General features: G+C 48.8%; 1 protein-coding gene across 2 annotated transcripts in view; it reads left to right on the forward strand.

Moving 5' to 3' along the window:
* The window catches only part of LOC119175926 (uncharacterized), a 134763-nt gene that overhangs the window by 64466 nt on the left and 48143 nt on the right, over positions 1 to 22154 (forward strand). For both annotated transcript variants that reach the window (XM_075877109.1, XM_037426966.2), the window contains exon 2: positions 16937 to 17025. In XM_075877109.1, coding sequence (XP_075733224.1) covers positions 16986 to 17025 — 40 coding nt within the window. In that variant the 5' untranslated portion in view covers positions 16937 to 16985. The remainder of the gene's footprint in view (positions 1 to 16936; positions 17026 to 22154) is intronic.

Consider the following 22154-nt stretch of genomic DNA (forward strand, 5'->3'; position numbering starts at 1 on the left):
GTTTTTAGCGGTATTCGGCTTTGCGACGCAAAGTTGTTCCTCCTATATAGTGGCTGCATGGTCCAAAGGCGCCGTTGGCCCGCACTGAGGCTAGCGGATTAAATCCATCGTGCATAAAGGCAACAGGCGGCACGATTAAGCGCAGGACTCGCAAGAAGTGGCTGGTGGAAGAAGAGAATCCGTGCCATCCGTTGGCCCCCGGCCGTTTGTTTGGTTTTCTGAGTGGACCGGTGGGGGGTCAGTCCGTCGGTTTACAATCGCGAGCTTCGAACGGATGAAACCGCGATCTCATTCTCTATACGCATACCCCAGGATGGAAGCAGTATGGCTGATGTCTTCCTCGTTGGCCTTCTATAATTTTATGCACCTGTTTTCGCGGACATTCGTTTCTACGTATGACCTTAGTGGTTTTTTTTTTTTTGCAACAAAGCACACAGCCCTATTCCACTTGTATGAAATAACCTTGTCTGTCCTGCACGTGCAGCTTTCACCGTCGTTCATGGAACCCATCACTAACGGATAAGCTGTCGTATTGTACACTCAGTATACTTATAGGTCTGCAGTGAGGGAGGACAAACTACAGTACCGAGTTACTAAGAAACACCCTCATTTGGAAAGCAATGAAACGCATCAGAGAACTTCACATTAGGGGACCGTAAGTGGCTTGCACACCTGAAAACTAAAAACCTGATTGAGTTTCGCTGATGCTACGTACAGTGGCTAGCGGAAAGCAAACTTTGTGCATCCCCTGATGTGAAGTTCAGGAGGCCGAAGTCACTAAGCTTATCGCTCGTAATTTTTTATACCTATTGGCCAATCAGTTTTGCTAAGGATATATCCGGAATCAAGACTGGCTACAATGTACCTTGCGAGCAATCCTATAGCGCATGCCGTTTTTTTGCGTATGCTGGCCGCGGTACCGAATACACACAGATCGTGTAGTTCGTAAGCTCTGTTTGTCATTGGCTCACGGCCGCCTTCGATATGGATACGACCAGTCTCACGATTGGCCGAAACTTTATTTTCCGAAGAACCTTTACGTGAGACGTGTGTTTATTTTTTAATTCCGCCAACGTATATTGTTGTGTCTGCTCACGCCAATTTCGACTTGTGTATTATATGAAAAATGGGCCGCTGTGTCGTTGATGCGATCCCTCGTCAGATGAGTAAAAATGTGAAAGTATTATACGGTGTGTAAATTTTCATGTGAGAGCTCAAAACCCGAAACATACCGTGCAAGGACATATTGAAAAAAAAAATAGGAGGGTGCCTGTTGAGTTTCACGCCATCTGAGCTCCTCAAGTTTTGTCGATGAGTCACCGTATTTTCACGAACATCACAAAATAAATCTAAGCTCGACAAATTTAATCAGGGACTGTTAAAACGACCGGCCAGTATGAGGCTATCGTATGTCATGCAGAAACAAAAACAAAAAGAAGCCACGTAGCTTACTGAATCGCAGGAATGCAAAAGCGTCCAATTGTTAACTGACGGAACTCTGTCGTCATTGTTGGAGCACGTGTGGAGAGATCCGGTGCATTCCCGGTGAAACTTCGCGCGCGGTAATTCTTTCTCGCGAATCACTCGAGGGCGTCACTCACGTTTTGTATTCAGGGAGAGACGGCGTCACGTCTGGACGCCCGTTGCTCGCCGAGCCGGTGAAAGCATTGCGCAAGTATATTAGTTCTCACCTTGTGAACGCTCCTTCAGCGTTTCTGTTTTTTTTTTTCTTTCTTTTCACTCTCTACATTGTTACCGTACACACCTTGTGAACGCTCCTTCAGCGTTTCTGTTTTTTCTTTCTTTCTTTTCGCTCTCTACATTGTTACCGTACACATCCTGGTCACCGCGTCGCACACAAAGCATCTCCTTCTTTACGAGAGCTTTTTTTTTTTTTCTATGGCATCGTATACCTCTATAGGGAAATCCCTCGGCTCTGTTCCCTGCGCTGTTCCAGTGACGGAGAGAAAACGAGATCCGCACACCACTTTACGAGTGTGCTTTCGCCCAGCCGCCCCCGCAGATTTGTAGGGCGTAGAGCAGAACCCTTCCGGTGGCGACGTCAGCGGAGCTGTGACTCCGGGAGCAGCGTGGCGTCTGAAACAGGCCGCCGCCGTGGATGCAAATTCCGGCGGCTCCTTTGTGCTCGTTTGCCGAGCGCAGATATGGTCCTTTCTTTACGACCCTTTCGGAGCTGTTTGAGCACCCCCGTACGCGCGCCTGCTTTCCTGCTGACGACGGCTGCTGCGACGCGCGAACGTGTCCCGGCATCGAGCAGTTCATGCCGGTTGAATGACGGCATGGCGCGTGAATGCTTCGGTGCGTCATCATGTCTAGTGGAACCGCACCTGCGTTCTACTTCTCATCTGTTTACCCTAAGGGCCCGGAAGGGGCATCGCATAAAACGGGTTGGGCGGAGGGAGGGATTACTGTTCATGTGAACACAGCAAAAATGTGATTCAACGCTTATGTAAGCACATGTATACGGTTCTATGTCGGTTACAACCATGCTGGTTGGAAGAAGGAATGGAATGGCTGGTAAACCACTGCTTCTCATCTGACTTCATCTTACAGCCGCATTTTCTACGTTATACAAAAATAAACTTAAACAATCAGACGCGCATGTTCAAGCGCCGTAGTAATTATTGCAATGAAAAATAAACAAGCAATCATTTGGGTTACAGTGCTTTAAAGAGCAAAAATAATTATCAATGCTTCAAGGCTCTACTTTTCCGAACGCCTCATTAGAAGTGCCACTGAATACAACATGGCCAGTTATTTCAGCTATATTGGAAGATAATTCAATTCCGAGATGACTAAATCTGCGGCAAGCTATTTTGGGGTAAACATGCGGGTGACGAACAGTATGAAGAAAAGAAAAGCTAACACGGCGCTCTGCCTCTGTCCGTTCCGTAGCACGCCCTTGCACGTCTGCTACAACTCCGCGAAACTCCATTATGTTATCGACTGATTTGAAAAACTTCTTCCAATAATGTCTGCAGTGTACATGTCAGGTGCCATGGTTTAACGTTCCGTGGACGAGGGGATCTTCGGTCTACCACATTTATAGAATTAAGGCACGTGCAGGGTTTTCTGGTGCATCTCCTATCGGAATAGGACCTCCGTGGAGACTGTTATGATGATGATCGTCGCTAAGGCGAAAGCCTGGTGTGTCTCACGCGAACACGAACTTGAGCGAAAAGCCAGCTTGTCGTACAAAAAATCACATGACCCTGGTGTGTCGAGCTTTGCTGCGTTATTCTGGCATTCTATTGTCTTTAAGAAAATTAAAAATTTTAGAGGAGTTCGCGGACATAGCCTCACAGAATGGGTTTCGCTTTCCAGTCGTCTTTGAGCACACTCTGAGAAGAAAAAATAACACTCCATTGACTTCTTTCGGCTTGTCCTCACGTGCCGCGCATACGCTACTCTCTTCAAAGAGGCACGGTGACTCTCTGTGGTGGTCATTATGCTCTCTTCTTCGGAGAGTAGTGTCACCTAAATGAGAGTCAACGTGGCACCCCAGCACTACTCGAAAGGAGTTCCCGCATACTCTTTGTAGACTGCAGGTAAATGCACATGGGGCCAGTAAAACTCAACCTTCTGCCCACTCCCTTTGTTCCCTTGAGCAGAGCTCTCTCTGCTGCGTAGCAGCTGTTGCTGTAGAAGGAAGTGGAAGGTTGGTTGCTTGGTGTCCGTCTTGTCTTGTCGTGGCTGCTGCTGCTTGTAAAGGATGGAGACCACCGCCTTTCGATACGTTGCAACAACTCGACTTTATGTACAAGAACTTATGTACATATTTACAAGACGCTTTCACCGTTGGAACCGCCGCATATTGCCTCGGCAGAGCCAATAGTGCAGAGCACTCTTTACTGCGACCAGAATGACCGTGAGGACTCGGGAGCTAAGTTTTAACCCCTCGGTTGCCCCTCCCGATTCTCCTCACGGCCAACCAAATCAATTCAGTCCGTTTATTGGACAGACTAAACAATTTGTTGCCGTCCTCTCTTCTAGCTCTCTTATTCAAGAAATTGACATCCCGGTCTGAGAGAGACAGACGAAAGGACCGGCCTATACAAGACGTTCCGAAAACTGTGTGAACGCACACGATGGTGGCGCCGTTCGGCTGCTGGTCCATGCCATTACTGCGAGATGACTACACTGTCCAGCTTGACAGCCGTCTCGCGGACTCTAATCCCGATGGATTGGTGTCTATACACCGGATGTCCTCGCGTCGCCCGCCGGCACTCCGCTGGCCGGGGACCACTTAGCTGGTCGTTAAAAGCCGCGACCGACCGTGGTCTTCTTGCCAGAACGGGCGTCCTTATCGTCTCCTGAGAATCGGCTCTTTGGGAAGCGCGCCCTTTTGCGACAAACAAGAGTCCCCCCCCTCCCCCCGGCCTGCGACGCCAGACCTTACGGGACCCTATCAACTCTTACATCTCTTTTCGAATGGGACGTGACAAGCTGCCACCTGCGGACCGTTCGTTATAGTCAGTGTTATTTCCTTAATGGCATGTCTAGCATCCGGGTGATAAGTGTGTTTGTGTGTTCGTATGCGAGCCTCTATTTTTGTATTGCACTGTTACCTGATTCTTCTACATAAGTATTGTTCTTGTTGTTCACACCTATACCGGCATACTATGAAAATCTCTTGCTTACATATTTCAACCTCCGACCATTTATTATATTTCCGTCCGCTTTGACTTTCATAGCTCCTAAGGGCTGGATGTCTTACGGGTCTCGATGCTTGTATACTTTCCGCATGCAAGCGTATGACGAACATGCTGCAGTTCATAATCGAGACCGAGGCGGCTAGGGGCCGGTGTTTGCCAAGTAAGGAATGGCAAGTTAACTGAGCGTTGGTGTCGACATGGCAGTGCGACATACAGAGAGGCACTGAGTGTAAAGTGGAGATCTTTCTAATTGACCACTTGTATTTGATGCACTCAACTTGTTGATTGTGAACGCCCGGCTTTCAATTCTGAAGTATAGAGTTACCGATGAAGTGTAACAATTCCTGGTATTTTAGAGAGAAGTGAGAGTGGCCTGCCTTTTAGCGTGCACAGGGCCCTGGCAGAAGCAGTTCTCAACGACGGACAACATGAACGCTAAGTTTACCTTTGATTCTCGAAGCTGCGCCGCAGTGTTTACTGTCAGCCCTAAACCACCGGGCTGAGGAGAAGCACGAGGCCATTTCAGGGTTACCACGTCGTTTTCTGCCATTATGTCGGCAATGGGCTGTCGATTATGGCTGAGAATTGCCTCGCCGGGTGGTGTTCGGGAATATAACCTTGGCGGCCCATTCAGCGGACGAACGAAAGGAGACAACTGAGCATCACAGTTGCATTGTCGGGGATCTTTTCGCCCATGACCTGCAGAGGAACGGTTCCGCACAGTAAGCTCCGATCGTTCGATGCAATTCGATTTCCTTGACTTCTCCTTCAGCAGCTGTTCGAGAGCCGACGTCGTCACTCCACATGCAGCGGCGAGCCGCTTGTTTGCTGTGCTCGCGCGATAGGACGCGGCAACATCTGGCCTGGATGTTAGAGGCTCGGGTTTCATCCTCTTCGGGAGGATCAGTCGCCGGTAACAAATCTAAGTGACCCAGGCAACCGTATACGCCGCATGGAACATCGCCGTGATCTTATCGTAATGTCGGAAGTTTGTTTCGTGCGACGTATATATCACCGGAGTTAATACGCAGTTTAGCATACGACGGCCGAAATAAAGCACCGAGAGCAGTGACCGCCGATGTCGAACAGCTGTGGGAGAGCCGACGCATCGACGACGCCCACCTGTATCCTGCGGCGCGCGTCAGCGCAGATGAAGGAGGTGCGCACATTGCACGAGTCCGTGGGATGCCGGTCACCTGCCGGCGCTGGAAGAGCCCGTGCTATACGGCGACGCACAGACAGCAGCTCTCGCATCTGCCGGACGACAGGTCTCTTTCCGAGGTGGCGGCCGATGAACCGCCCGACAAACAACGCTTGCTTGCACACTCTCCTGCGCATCGACGGAACCTGACGATGGCGCTCTCGATGACGCGTCTTGTCAGTCAGTCAAATAACTGTATTTGGTCCTGAGAAGGCGAGAATGCTCCCGTCAGGGTGTACCATATGGGGGCCCCACCTACGATGGCGCCGGCAGGTTCAGGCTCTCGGCGACTTCGCAGGCTCTCTGCATAGCCCCTATAGCTGCTGCTGGTCCTTTGCGGAGCTGGTGATGAGAAGCAGTCTTCCTCAGTAGAGGGAGACCCTGAGTCGTCGTGACACTGGCACAGCAAGTGTTGAAGGGTGCACCTCGGATGACCACAGCGCGGACGGCGTGGTTCTATTCCGTCTATGAATTTTGACCAAACAAACGGAGATGGATATGCCTTCGTCTGTAGCTTGCCAGTGGTCTGTTAAGCGTCTTGTCCTTGCTCCGACTACTGGATATTTTTGTTTAGAGGCGAATCTCTTTACGACGTGGGTCGTATGTCTCGTGTCGTCATAGTCGTAGTAGCCAGTTGCAATGCATTGCATTAAAACGGCGTCACAGCATATCTACGGAGTGAAGGATGATGAGTGGGGCGAAGCGTCCGTCCGTCTGTCTGCCTTGCCCCACTCGTCTTCATTCACCTCGTGGATATGTTGTGTTTTTTTTTAATCACCCGCATGTGCGAATTAGCATGCAGATGTGTCAAATTCAGAGAGCACAGCACTCGATATTGTATTAATATAATAATAGCGAGTTTTATAATAGCGCACGGCAAGACCTTGCGGTGCGGTCGCTGCCACTGCTCATGCGTCGTAATGCGAGCCGCCGTTCGCGCTTGTGGTCCGAGCGCCCGTAGAAAAGTCCGAAATAGCGTGCGGCTCGCAAGGCCCGCGAAGCGCTGGTGTCCAGGTTATGATGTAGCTGTCATCGTGCATTCGGGTTTGCGGGGCCGGGCAAACACTCTTCTAAAACTCATATGGCACCCGCAACGTCTACTAACGTTATTTTAAAGCAGCTACCTGATAATCGCGGATATTTTACGTCACAAAAGCGCAATACGATTATGAGGGGTGCCGTATAGTCGAGGGCGCCGAAAGTTTTCACCATTTGTTGTTATTTAACGTCCACCTAAATCTATAAGTACACGGACAACTCTATAGCATGTCGCCTCCGTCGACCTTCGTGTCAGCACTCGAGCGTGCACCATAACCACGGCGGGGGACATTAAGAAAGTTAAGTAATGTGCTCTTTCCATCAATTTCAGTATTTACCGCGTAATTAAATATTTAATGATTCTACAGTCCTTCATGCTCCATTTTTTTGCATGAGATGAATCTCAGCGTATAGGTCGAACGTGCATGCTGTTAAGCTTCGATTCCGTGACCCCGTTAGCCACAAAACCGACAGAGCGTGCAGACACATTCAGTCCCGCGAACTTCGCAACGCCTGCAGTGCAGGAATGAGGGGACGCCCACTCACCCGACAACATGAAGGCGCTGCAGCTATGAAATGCGGCGCCCTTGCGCGTGCTCGCGTTCGTGCTGTGCACGGCAATGCGATGAGCCCGCGCCTCACTTTTCGGAGTCTGTATCTTAGCGGTGGGATCGGGGGTGGGAGGAGTATGATGTCCATATTTGGCCCTGTCTGGAACCTGAAGTCACACAAGCGTCTGGTGCCCCTTTGAAACACGCAGAATAAGAAAATAGACGCGGACTCTGACGGAGCGCTGCTTCTCGGCTTTCTGCCTTTGTATTATGTCAATTCGCGCATTGTGCGCTTCGCTCTACAGCGATGCATTAAATGATGTTCTGTCGCTCTATACGCCGTCTCCCTCCTCGTCGGTACCAATGCAAGCTGCGACCTCGCGCTATATACTAACGGCGGTGGCCGGGACTCCTAACAATGCGCAATTTAATTGTCTCTGATTTCAGTCTATTCAAGCAAAAAAAAAGAATACTTTTGACGTTGGTCCTCGAACTCAACACATTGAATGACGAACTAATACCTTCACCAAAGTGATACGCAGCACACTGCACTGTTCCTATGCAGACTCAATTTATTTATGCGCCATCTATTGTGCTCTCTCTTGGCCACTGGTCGAAGGAAGTCGGCCGCGGGGGTGGGGCGGTTACGGCCGGCGCACGGCTGGTGACGCGGAGGCTGTGGGTTCGATCCCCGTTGAAGGCGAAATGATAGACGCCCGTACAATATGTCAGAGAACGTTGAAGAACACCAGGTGGTTGAAATTTCCGCTACGGGTTGCCTTGTAATGATATCGTGGTTTTGGGACGTGTAGTTCTAGGTATTATAATTATTACAGATGCAAAAAAAAAACTGGCAAAAACAAGTTATGTCCACATACGGGGAAAGTGACCCTCAAGGGGTTATTTTATTTTTTTTTCTTGCATTTTGAACTTCGCCGAATGACAGTTTGGCTCTCAGCTCCACGAATTCAACCAAATGTATATTCATTCTGGCTGTTAGCACTTAGTTATTAACACGAAAGTGTGTTATGACGGGGCCCACCACGGCTCCGCTGATGTATTTCCGTCACGGATATGACGTTGTAAAATACAAACTAACAAATTACAAAAAACGAGAAAACAAACTTATGTTGCGTGGAATCGAACCAGCAACCTCTCAATCTATCTTTTCACTATCTCTGTGAAAACACGTTGCACTTTCGTGTTACACCGATTCTTATATATGGGGATCACCCATGTTTGTTTGTTTTTCACTTTTTTTTTTCATTTATGATATAGTAACTGTTAGGGTTTAACGTCCCAAAAGGACGATCTGATTGTGAGAGATGCCGTTGTGGAAGGCTCCGGTAATATCGACCACGTGGGGTTATTTAGCGTGCACTTATAAGTACACGGGCCTCGAGAGCATTTTCGCCTCCATCGAAAATACGGCCGTCACTGCCGAGGTTCGATCCTGCGATTGGCGGGTCAGCAGTCGAGCATCGTACCTAAACCGTGGTGGTTGTATGCATGCATGCATGCATGCATGCATGCATGCATGCATGCATGTATGTATGTATGTATGTATGTATGTATGTATGTATGTATGTATGTATGTATGTATGTATGTATGTATGTATGTATGTATGTATGTATGTATGTATGTACGTATGTACGTATGTATGTACGTATGTATGTATGTATGTATGTATGTATGTATGTATGTATGTATGTATGTATGTATGTATGTATGTATGTATGTATGTATGTATGTATGTATGTATGTATGTATGTATTGTTAGGAATTTGCTGTGTCGCGATGGTAGCGGTGGCGAAGAGCGGCGAGCAGTCGAGCGGACTTCGCTGAAGCCTTAGCCCGAAGGCGAAGCAGGGAGGCAATCCGTTTTGAAAACAGCCACAAAAGGGAGCGTTTACTGTAGCAGGTTGTCGTTTGTACAGAGCCGGCCAGCACGACAACGTCGGCTGGGGCGAAATCCTCCTAACATGGGGCCGGCACGGCCTTAAATAGCGTTTTGGGACTCTTCTGCGAGACCAGTTCCCCGGAACGGCACAGTGGCTCGGCTGAGGAGACGCAGCCATAGCCGGAACTGCAAAGTGGTTTGGCGGAGGAAGCGACGTTATCCCCGGAACTGCACGGTTCTTCTGCACGGAAGGCGGCGCTGGGAGGGGGGAGACAGTTCGTCGGAACAGGGCTCGATCTCGTGAGACGTGCTCCCGAACGAGGAACATGTCTGTGGCACAACAGCATGTATGTATGTATGTATGTATGTATGTATGTATGTATGTATGTATGTATGTATGTATGTATGTATGTATGTATTGTTATGAATTTGCTCTGTCGCGATGGTAGCGGTGGCGACGAGCGGCGAGCCGTCGAGCGGACTTCGATAAAGCCTTAGCCCGAAGGTGAAACAGGGAGGCAATCCGTTTGGAAAACAGCAACAAAAGTAGCGTTTACTGTAGCAGGTTGTCGTTTTACAGATCCGGCCAGCACGACAACGTCGGCTGGGGCAAAATTTCCTAACATGGGGCCGGCTCGGCCTTAAATAGCGTCTTTGGTCCATTCTCTCAGACCAGTTCTCGGGCTCGGAGGGGGAGACGTAGCCATACCCGGAACTGCAAAGTGGTTCGGCGGAGGAAATGACGTTATCCCCGGACTGCACGGTTCTCCTGCACAGAAGGCGGCGCTGGGAGGGGGGGGGGGAGACAGTTCGTCGAAACAGGGCTCGATCTTGTGAGACGTGCTCCCGAACGAGGAACATGTCTGTGGCACAACAGCACCCCCGCCGCCAGACAATGCATCCGGAGTTTTGAGCCGTCAGCGCGGCTCGGAAAGAGGGATGCTGGTTGACCATCGGTAGCCGTTCCGCTCTCTCCGCCCGTTGAGACTTCCGTAGGCCTGCAGAGGTTCACTGGAACGACGGAGTCGAACACAAAGGCGAACCACTCCGGCCAAAGCAAGCACCCTCCAAATGCTGATCAAATCGCCAGACCAGCAGAAACGAAAATATTTCCTCGAGATTTAACTGAGCTAAAAAAAATAGCATCACGAGCAATGTATCTGAGGAGCAATACATAATGTGGACACTCCTTTACAGTGCATGACACTGCTAAACCAAACAGAATTTTTTTTTTCGTGAGCGATTCTCGACTGTGACCCGGGCAGATTAGGGACGATCGAAGCTGCCGAGGTTAACTCAATTTGGCCCCGAATCTACAATTTAGAATACCAAGCAATTATGAATCACGCACATTGGCGTCGCTTGCAAGCGTCAGACTGTTAAACATAACAAAGTTCGTCATCCTACGAGCTCTCACTTCAATGAGCTCCGCCAATGATCATCAAAACAAGACAATGCACGCTTGAAAAGGTGAGAAAGTAACACTAAATTTAAACTTGCGCGCGTTACACAAAACAAAGTGAAAATTAACCTACAGTGACACGCTTACCAACACGTAATGTCAAACAAAGAAGGTATTTTAAACAGGGCTTTTACTCAGCCTTCTCTGTTAAAATAGAACACGTCAACTGTTACCTTTCGAGCTATAAGGAAAACAAAAGTAATGAACCAAACATATCAATAATATCTGCTTCTGCGACGACAAGAAAAGTAAAACTTACAAAAATTTAGATCCATTTCTTGCTCGTCGGCAGAAGACAAAACTAGAAAAAGTTATTCTCAAAATTAAATACAAAAAATACACTCTTCGTATTAGCGAGGCGGCTTTCTCTCAAGCGAACTCTGGGGAGTCGCGCACTCCACAGCTTCTGAGGGTTGCGGTCTGGACAAAAGGACGACGCATCAACCTGTTCGCCGAACTCAGTAGCAGCGACTTTTGACCCGCAGCCGCTGAACTCGAAGAAAGGGGCATCTGCACTGCATCGTTTACGCCACCCGTTCGACCAGTAACCCTTTCTCCACGGTGGGGAACAACCGCCTTTGTTACAACTCAGGCGTGCGCGATGCTTTCCCTCGTGGTTGCCTCTACGCAGCACCAAAATTGATGAGACCAGGCGAAGATCTCGGCGTCCGAATTTTCCTGAAAGTCGGTTTTTCTTGACGCGCTTCCCGCCTAATGTCGATCCTCGTGATGGTCTGAGCTTCAAACATTTCCCAGAGGGCCCTGTCGCGATCCTACGCCTAGTCGTGAACATGGCGTCTCGACGAATGATGTCATGGCACCTAACAGCAGTTTTAGCACTCTTGGCGCCCGTCGTCTTTACCACGTTACGCTTACGCCGACGCCTCTTTCTGTCGGGACTTCTCGCAATACTGGCAGCCTCGACACACTTACTTCCAAGTGTGCTGCCTTTGACAAGTACTCCCGAAACTCCACACTGGTTATCTAGCTTATCCTCGGGCCCGTTGCTAGCTGCCTCTGCTTGGGACAGAACGGGAGTCCCGATGCCTTTAAAAGCAACTAACGCGGCTAAAGAGCTTTCGATCGGTGGGGGTTTATCGCTGTCGTGGTTAGCCCTTGTTCTCTGCCCTTCGAAGTCAGCCTCGTGCTCTCTTTTAAGAGCTTTATTCTGTAGCGCTTTATCTCGCGCATCCTGCTCAATATTTTGTCGACAGGCGTCAACCTGTAGCGCCTTACGACTCGACTTGTCAAACTCTTTTTGATGCGATGCATCTGGATCATGTGTGCTGTGAAGCGGCTCCGTCTCTAGCGCTTCGCGATGCGCCTCGGCGTCCTTAGCCGTGCGATGGGCCTCGGCCCCAAACTCCTTGCGATGCACCTGAACGTCTGGCTCTATCCGACGCACTTCGGCGTCTCGCTCTCTCTGGCACACTTCTGCGGCTTGTGCTTCGCGACGGGCCTCAGCTTCCATAGCTTTTCGGCATGCCTTATCTTTACGCGCTTCTCGACGCGCTTCTACTGCTAGCGCTCTACGACGCGCCTCATCCTCACGCTCTTTTCGGCGGGCGTCGTCCTTTAGCGCCCTTCGTGGCGCTTCAACCTTGTCTTCATCGCTCCGACTTTCCTCGTCAGCATGACTTGAAAGAAAAAAATATCTTATCAAGGCATATCTAACATAACTGAAGTCTCTTGCTTCCTCGAAGGGTAAGCAATTCAAAACATGCGCTATCTTGCGCGGCAACAACGTGGCGAGCTTCTCCACCCAAAGGTCACGGCTAACACCAACATCACAGCAGACAACTTCAAAATCCTCAAGAAAATGGGCGATGTTCTCGCCTGCCTGAAAGTTGTGGAGCTGGTGTTTCGCTCGCTCCCACTTAAGGGCTTGAATTTTAAGGTCAAGCTCTCTCATTTTGAGAGCATGCTCTGTCCTTCTTCTGCTCTCCTCGGCTTGCCACTTTTCGTGCCTTTGAGCTTCGAGCTCTTCGCGGCTTTTCTCGGCCTTTTGCCTTTGCTCACAAACGAGCTCCCAAAACTCGTCAGCTTCCTCGGCCGTCACATTCTCTGCCCGCATCACCTCGAGAATCGCTTCCCTTGTTTTAGCGGGCCCGGCGGAAATCCCCATGGCTCCACAAATTTCAAGGAGGTCCTGCACCAGGTACTGCTCCATCGCGATCTCGTCCCTCGTGATGCTCTACTACTGATATTCACCGTACTTTAAAACTAATCTCGTGGTTTAAAGTAGGTGAATACAACAAAAAAAACACAAAACGCTCTCCTAACATCTGCCTGTGCTAGAGAGGTCTGGCGAAATGAACAGTAAACGTTGGGCACTCACCCAACCAAAGTAGCCAACGATGGTCCAACTCGTGGCTGCCGTCGAACAGTATCAGGCCTTCAGGGATCCGGTCCAACTTGCCAATGTTGAGATCCGGGGTTGCTTGTCCCAGCTTGCCGAACGATGAGAGCAGGGGTAGCGTATCGCAGCGTAGCCAAACGCTATCACGGCGGTCGTCCTCGTGCTCGGAGATCCGATCCAACTTTTCAGCCGTTGAGATCGGGGTAGCGGGTCCCAGAGCAGCAAAACGTTGAGGACAGGGGTCTGATCCGGCGTGCCAAACGTAAGATATCGTATCCCGAAGCTGCCAACCACTGTTATGAATTTGCTCTGTCGCGATGGTAGCGGTGGCGAAGAGCGGCAAGCCGTCGAGCGGACTTCCATAAAGCCTTAGCCCGAAGGTGAAACAGGGAGGCAATCCGTTTGGAAAACAGCAACAAAAGTAGCGTTTACTGTAGCAGGTTGTCGTTTTACAGAGCCGGCCAGCACGACAACGTCGGCTGGGGCAAAATTTCCTAACATGGGGCCGGCTCGGCCTTAAATAGCGTCTTTGGTCCATTCTCTCAGACCAGTTCTCGGGCTCGGAGGGGGAGACGTAGCCATACCCGGAACTGCAAAGTGGTTCGGCGGAGGAAACGACGTTATCCCCGGACTGCACGGTTCTCCTGCACAGAAGGCGGCGCTGGGAGGGGGGGGGAGACAGTTCGTCGAAACAGGGCTCGATCTTGTGAGACGTGCTCCCGAACGAGGAACATGTCTGTGGCACAACAGTATGTATGTATGTATGTATGTATGTATGTATGTATGTATGTATGTATGTATGTATGTATGTATGTATGTATGTATGTATGTATGTATGTATTGTTAGGAATTTGCTGTGTCGCGATGGTAGCGGTGGCGAAGAGCGGCGAGCAGTCGAGCGGACTTCGCTGAAGCCTTAGCCCGAAGGCGAAGCAGGGAGGCAATCCGTTTTGAAAACAGCAACAAAAGGGAGCGTTTACTGTAGCTGGTTGTCGTTTGTACAGAGCCGGCCAGCACGACAACGTCGGCTGGGGCAAAATCCTCCTAACATGGGGCCGGCACGGCCATAAATAGCGTTTTGGGACTCTTCTGCGAGACCAGTTCCCCGGAACGGCACAGTGGCTCGGCTGAGGAGACGCAGCCATAGCCGGAACTGCAAAGTGGTTTGGCGGAGGAAGCGACGTTATCCCCGGAACTGCACGGTTCTTCTGCACGGAAGGCGGCGCTGGGAGGGGGGAGACAGTTCGTCGGAACAGGGCTCGATCTCGTGAGACGTGCTCCCGAACGAGGAACATGTCTGTGGCACAACAGCATGTATGTATGTATGTATGTATGTATGTATGTATGTATGTATGTATGTATGTATGTATGTATGTATGTATGTATGTATGTATGTATGTATGTATGTATGTATGTATGTAGGTAGGTAGGTAGGTAGGTATGTGTAAGTGTGTGCGAGACAAGTGGTTGCTAGGGAACGCGGCAGTGTGTGTGTGTTTTTTTTTTTTGAATATAGGGTCGGACACAATACGGCTAGCCTAAACAGTTTCGTTGTTAAAATATACCCTCACATGTCTGTTATCCAGTGCGCTTAGAAGCTGATTTCGTCGATAATGGTGGCGCAGTCCAGCCATACACATCGCGATCTTTATTGGTTACGGCGTCTCTTTTTGGCAACTCTGGTACCTGGGCATCATCTCCGAAAGGCGTCCACGTCGCCGCGCGCACATTCCCGTGCCGTCGCTTGCATCAGCCCTGGAAGAAAGCGCGAGGAAACCGTCGTCGCCGGAAGCGTGGCTCGTGCGCCGTTTGATTACGTGCGCGCGCGCGTCCGCCAGCGCTGGATCTCGTATCTCACCGCCTCGATGCAGTTGCGAAAAGGAGGCGACTCTACGGCCTTTCTTCGCGTGCCCATCTGATAGTAAATCCACACTGCAAGAGGGCGCGCGGTCCAAAAATCGTGACTTCCCGTTGCTTGAACATTGACCGAAGAAGGCACGACGCGAGCGCATGGAATAGCGTTTCGGCAAAATGTAGACCATGGCTATCGGTGCGTAAGATTGCTTCGAGAGCATATTGAAAAGACATCACACTATAAGTCCAATATTTTCTCAGTTTCGAAGTAAGGGTTGTTGTGAGGCCAATATAATTAAACACGCATTAGTTACTCCATGACAGATAGTCGTCATCATCCTTGTGAGCACTTGGCAGCGTATTTTCGTCACTTCATTCGTTCACGTGATACAGAGATTTATGAAATCGATGTTTATCGGCAGGTGCAATGGCGCGATGGCGCTTTGAGCGATGGGTCTCGTTTGCACTGCGCTGGTTCGGCTCTATCTCTAGCTAGGTGGAGTGCTGCAAATACCGCTAGCTGCCACTAATAGTGGCCACAAACAGGGGTCGGTATACGTCGGCAGTTTAGAATGCGGGCCGTGCGGACCTGCGACGGCCATTCTGGAGCGCGGCCAAGCCTCTGAGGTGGCGAGCAGCCACAGTTCTCGAGGCCTGGTCTCCTCCCTCCGAGTGCGCGTCTTTGTTTACGCGGCTATTTTCTCGTCGCGGCCACCCACATACACCGGACGACACGGCCGACCACCAACGCGTGGGCGTGAGAACGGCCACACTTGCGCCCAAGGCACGTTGCAGGGGAAGCTCTTTCGCGGTCAAACGATGATGACGTGAGCGCGCCTGTTTTAGCGCTGCGTTGGGAATGTCTGCTTGTATGGACGTATGGGGGGGGGGGGGGGGGGGCTGGGTGTGTACGTGCGAATTCGAAATGCCTGCTGGAAGACAGCGATTTGCAAAATTTTTATTAACGTAAGGGGTGACAATAGACATCTGATATGCGCTACAGTGCTCATTACGGGTTTTATCACGAAGTGAAGTGCAAAAAAAAAAGTGCCTCCTTTGCAATTCGCTTTAATCCGAGTTGTCCGCCGCGGTGGGCTAGCGGTTTCGTTGATCGGCTGCTAGCTGACCCGAATTCGATCCCGACCACGGCAGTCGCATATCGATGAAGGCGAAATACTATTGAGGCCCGGGTACGGTGTCATATGTCAGCTTACGTTATTTAAAGAGCACCAGATGGTCGAAATTTCGGCTACGGCGGGCCTAATAATCATATTGCTGTTTGGGCACGTAAAGCCTCGGACATTATTATTATTGTTGTTGTTAAGAGGTTTATTGGCGGACACTCCGCGATGATTCACGACAGCGACAGTCAATGCGGGGACCGACTCTCTGCACGAGCTGCTCTTCTTCTTTGAAAAGGGCGACCCACTAGAAGGCGCTGGAGAGGACGACCCACTGTTCAAAGGCTTTACCACATTATTTATTATTATTATTATTATTATTATTATTATTATTATTATTATTATTATTATTATTATTAGAATTTGTTAATGAAATGACGTTTTCAATACTGTCGATTATTCCTTCATTGTTGTAGCCATACATTGTCAGTCGACCGTGATGAGTGTAAACGCAGTGAATCAGGCTTTATAGCGCCCCTTATTAAGAAATGACCCCGCATGTTCGTCGATATACCTCGCCTATTGTTCGCAAACCTCCTCGTTCGTTACGCCTGTTCGTCACTGACCGTCCTCGAGTGTATAAGATTCGTGGTGCCCGGATCGATCTCGTTTGTGAACGATTGTCAGCGTTGCATTCTCCGACGAAATGTGTTCCGCCACGCAAACGCTGTCGTGGAGTTCGGTACCTGACCAGCATCTGTTTCTCTTTCCAGGTGGCCTGTCCAGAAATCGCAGGAGCATCTCGTCCGGGTCTCTCATCTCATGACAGAGGATAGGATAGTCAGCATTTGCAGGCATTATGGTGAGTGTATTTGGTTATCACTTGCCCCGCCGCGGTGGTCTACTGGCAAAGGTTCGTTATCTGTCTCTAAGTATCACAACGTGCCTCCCCGCCATATCTCCTCGCGTGCTGTTTACTCCTATCGTGTTATCATGTGCCGCCGACTAAGTCAGTGCAAGCTGATCAATCCGAACACGAACTTCGGCGCTCCTCTGTCTCTTTCCTCTGTATTTTACAGCAAAAGCTGTTACGAGATCACAACTCGGGTCTCGCGCAGCGCCGTGTAGTTGTCCGCCGCCGCTGCCGCCGGTGTCCGTAACCACATCCCGTTAAAAAAAAAAACTAGTACCAATGACACAGTGGCGACTCGAACCTGGGTCCGCTGGGTGCCAGCCCAGTAATCTACTACTGAGCCACACCGGTGTTTTTTTTTCATGGTATTTATTAAAGTATTTGGGCAATAAAGACAAAATCAAGCGAACAAAAGTACAATCAAATCGCCAAAGTAAGCGCTCAAGCGTTACTCATAAACACTAAATGGCTAACACAGCGTGAGTTCCTCACATGAAGAGTTCTTCACATCGTGTTATACAAACAAAAAAGGGGTGAGGTCAAACAGTTCTCTAAGACGGAGTACCAGTCCGGTCTAAAGTCTAGCTCGTCGTAGATGTTTTTTAGGTGGATAGCCATTTGAATGAAGTGTGCGCTTGAAGAGGTGGTGGGCTCTGCATTGTGGTCTTGCATTCGTGTCTTCCACAAGCTGTGCAAACCCATGAGGAAAAACATATCATATGGTACTTCATCAAGTGTTGCTGGCAGAAGATAACGTATTGTGTGAGAATTAATGACGAAACGTTTTTTCAGTGCTCGCTGAAGGACATCCCAAAATAGTATGGCATCTTTGCAGCTAACAAAGCAATGTTCAATCGTTTCCGGCACATCACATAGACGGCAGTTAACAGACGAAATGAAAATACCTTTTCTTTCTAACCATGTCTTTACCGCCAATGTTTCAGAGTGGAGTTTATAGAAGAATGTTTTTGAATTCGGTGGAATGTACATTTTGCGCACTCGCTTCAACACATCGTGACCAGGAAGATTGGCGTACAGTGAACGGTACAATGGAGGTGGGAAGAGTGTACTCAGTAGGTCCTTATACAGCATCTTGCGCGATACTGAGTACAGGTATTCTACAGAGAAGCGAGCTTTAAGGAACTGAACTGCGAGGTAAACTTCCTGCATGAATCCCCACAAGCATGGGCGTTCCGAGAAGTTGGATGAAACAATTAAATCTGGTAAGCAATCAACAAGTGTAACTTGCAAGAAGGAACGGATTACAGGATGGGAATTGTCTCGAAAGAAGAAGAATCGGGACACTATTTGCCATAGATAAAGGTGTTTTAGTCCTAACCCACCCTCACTAACTGGCTTGAATATATTATCACGACGCATGGGCTCAAAAGTCGAAGACCATATGAAAGTAGCGAAAATCCGATGAAAGCGTTGTATATAGAATCTTGCGCAATGAATAAGTTGCAATACATAGTAAAGTTTTGTCGCTAAGAAAGTATTGCATGCTTCAGCTCTCCCAAATATCGAAAGTCGATAGGGCACAAATGTCTGGGCCTGTCGTTCAAGCTTAGGGACACGTTCCTTCCAGTAATGCGCACTGAATCTATATGCATGCAATGGTACACCGAGGTATGTTGGAGGAGTTCTTGTCCAATTAATCCCTGCAAAGTGGTTCGGTGTGCTACCCCACAAGCCAAACCACAGTCCTAAACTTTTAGAGGCATTTAAACGTGCTCCTGATACTACGCCAAACTTTTCAATAGTATATACCACATTTTCGACACTTGGTTTATCTGTGCAAAAGAATGCGACATCGTCTGCATAAGCCAATACTTTAACCTCACTGCCTAATATTCTAAAACCACGAATGCAACTCGACTGTATTATGCTTAATCACAGTGGTTCTAGATAAAGTGCAAATAAAAGAGGTGACATCGGGCATCCCTGTTTTACAGAAGAGCGAATAGAAACTGGCTTGGAGAGTTGACCATTAACTATCAGACGAGTTGAGCATTCATTATAGCATAATTTAACGCCTTTAAGAACAACTTTGCCAACATTAGCTTGTTCGAGAAGAGAAAAAAGGAAGGAATGACGAACACGATCAAAAGCTTTTGCAAGGTCTACCTGTAGCATTGCAAGGTGTTTTTGAGAACCATGACAGTATTGAAGCACTGTTCGAGCGACATGTATATTGGTTTGTATGGATCGACCTCTAATCCCACATGTCTGATGAGACCCAATGAGGATCGACATAGCAAATTGGAACCTATTTGCTAATACTTTTGCGAACATTTTGTAGTCCACATTTGACAGCGATATTGGTCTGTAGCCCTCAACGAAGCGAAGTTTTTCCTTGTCAGTTGTTTTCGGTATTAACACAGTGTGACTTTTGCAAAAAGATTGTGGGAGTGTATCCATGTCGTAACTCATCTGAAAAATATTCAGCAATATAGGGGCAAGCGTTTTCTTGAAAGCTTTGTAAAATTCGCCTGAGATGCCATCAGGCCCCGGTGTTTTCAATAAAGGCAAGTTGTCGATTGCTTGCTCGATTTCCTGTAGAGTAATGGGCCCATTAATGACTTCACAATCACTGTCCTTCAAGGGGTTCACAAGAGAAACAAAACTAGCCTTGAGGTGAGCGTCAGGATCATCAGAGGGAGAGCTAAATAAGCTGTTATAGTACGTTTCGAACGCCAAAGTAATGTCTCCGTTATCTTTTATGAGCACATCGTTAAAGTACAAGTCTGGAATAACTTTAGAAATCGCATGGCGTTCCTCATCAAGTAAAGATTGGCGCGTCGGTTGCTCAGAATTTAAAGTGCGCTGGTTCCGAGATCTAATACGTGCCCCTTGGTAGCGAGCAGCATCATATCTCTGTAGTTGGCACTTAATATTCTCAATATCTTTGATGTACTTTCCCGGCATTTCGCATTCCATCTCATAAAGATTGCAAAGACTTTTAACAAGTATCTTTTCATCATTCTTTCTATAGAAAGACTTAACAGCCCCAATTTCTAAAGCTATAGAGCGAACTTCTTGTTTAAAAAGCTCCCAAGCAGCAAAGATATGAAAACCAATCGAAAAAGATTGCCTCAATGCCATCTGGACGCGATTCATGAATTCCTGATCACAGAGGAGCTTCGCATTCATTTTCCAAAGGGCCCACTGGGGACGGAATTGTTTGTGACGATTTTCGCCAATTTGCGCTATGACAATACAATGGTCTGAAAATGATACAGCTTCGGTGCTGCAGGAAATTTTACGAGATAGGAGTGATGAGGACACGTAAATCCGGTCAAGGCGAGCATGAGAGCTGCCTTGTACTCTTGTATATGCTGTTGCCCGATTCGAGACCCCGATGTCAATTAGTCCTGCATTATCTACAATACCGGATAAAAGCTCACCACTCCTGTCTCTCTTTCCTGGCGAATTATAACGATCAATAGCTTCACATACGCAGTTGAAATCTCCCATAAGTACCGTGCATCTGTCGACGTCAATTAAATTACGCACTTTTTCAAATAACTCAAGCCGTTTCGGAACATCATTAAACGCATATAGATTGATAATTCTCCATGGCACTCCTTGCAACGAAAAATCACAGCATATATACCTGCCCTCTTCATCAACAGTAGTGCACAATGCTGAACAGGGTAGGCTTTTTCTCAGAAACAACCAACAGCCCGCAGATAAACCTTTAGCATGTGAGACACACACATTAAACTGAGACAGAAAAGGCCGCAGGGCCTTCTCGGTCTCTTCCTCGCTCTCGATCTTTGTCTCTTGGATGGCGACAAAGTCGAGACGCTTCCGATTGAGAAGTCTACGGAGTTGTGCTTGTTTCTGCGAAGACCTAAGGCCGCGTACGTTCAAGGTGGCAAAGATGAGTCGCTCAGACTGCGCCATGGTGACTACCTTCTAATTCGCTTATCGTCCCACTTGATCAGTCCCAAGAGTTGGCGCTGAGGCTTCCCGTGAGCCCCCAGCAGGCCTCCTAGATCGGGATCGGCGACACTTCCCCTTTGGCATGGACTTTCGGCGACGGCGTGACTCCCTAGTCACTGACGCTGGGTCACTCCCTTTGCTTGAATCCGAGCTGGACGATGCGCGGCGTTTCAGTATTGCTGTATCCGTAGAGATCTGCATATCATCTTCCGACACTGCACCATGATGAAAAAGCTGCTGCGGAGCTGCAGCGCAAGCAGGCGATGAACTTTCTGCGGCATCCAGCCCAGAGTCTCTATCATGTACTGGTGGTTCTTCGACATCTTTATGGGTCAGCGCAACAGCACTCTCCATAGGAACTCCTACTTGTGCTAGGGGTTGCGCGGAGTCGTTTTGGGTATGCTGCTTGCATGATTCACTTGGCTCTTTGCACGCAGAAGTTTCAACTGTGTCAACAGCGAGTGACTTTCTTTCCTCTTCTGGATTCCTTGTGGTAGAGCTTGCAGCATATGACATTGACGGAGTGTCTCCCGTTGCATCCAAAACCTCGGTGGCATCCATAATATGCTCTTGTAGGTTATCATCTGGCTGTTTTGTGTGCTGTCGCAGCTTGTTGGCGTATGTCATAACACAATCTTCGGCCGAATGACCGAAGCGTCGACAGTTTTGTCACAGCGAGGGGTCCTGCAGTTTCGACGGATGTGTCCAACCTTACTGCACCGAAGGCAAAGTGGTGGGCGGCCAGGTATCAGGACGAGGCTTTGCACTCCGCAGACAACAAGAATATGAGGAATATCCGCAATGCGAACTCCATCAGCAAGGGACAAAACAACATCCCTATTTAGCGTCCGCATTTGTTCCATGTCCGCTACTTTCCAGCTTTCTTGTGATATTGTCTTGACCTTCCCAAAAGCTTGCAGTGCCTCGCACACATAGGCGTCCTCCAAGCGCTCAGGAAGCCACATAAGCTTCAACTTCACTTCTGTGGGCTCCGGGTCTATAACGAGGCATCGACGACGTTTGACGAAAAATTCGCCTCTTGTGACCAACTTTGTTTTCGTCAGCGTTGACTTGCATGTGACCATCCAAACATGAGACATTTGAAATTGACCTATGGAGCTTATTTCCTT

This window comes from Rhipicephalus microplus, chromosome X, assembly GCF_043290135.1.
Source record: "Rhipicephalus microplus isolate Deutch F79 chromosome X, USDA_Rmic, whole genome shotgun sequence".
Taxonomy (NCBI): Eukaryota; Metazoa; Arthropoda; class Arachnida; order Ixodida; family Ixodidae; genus Rhipicephalus; species Rhipicephalus microplus.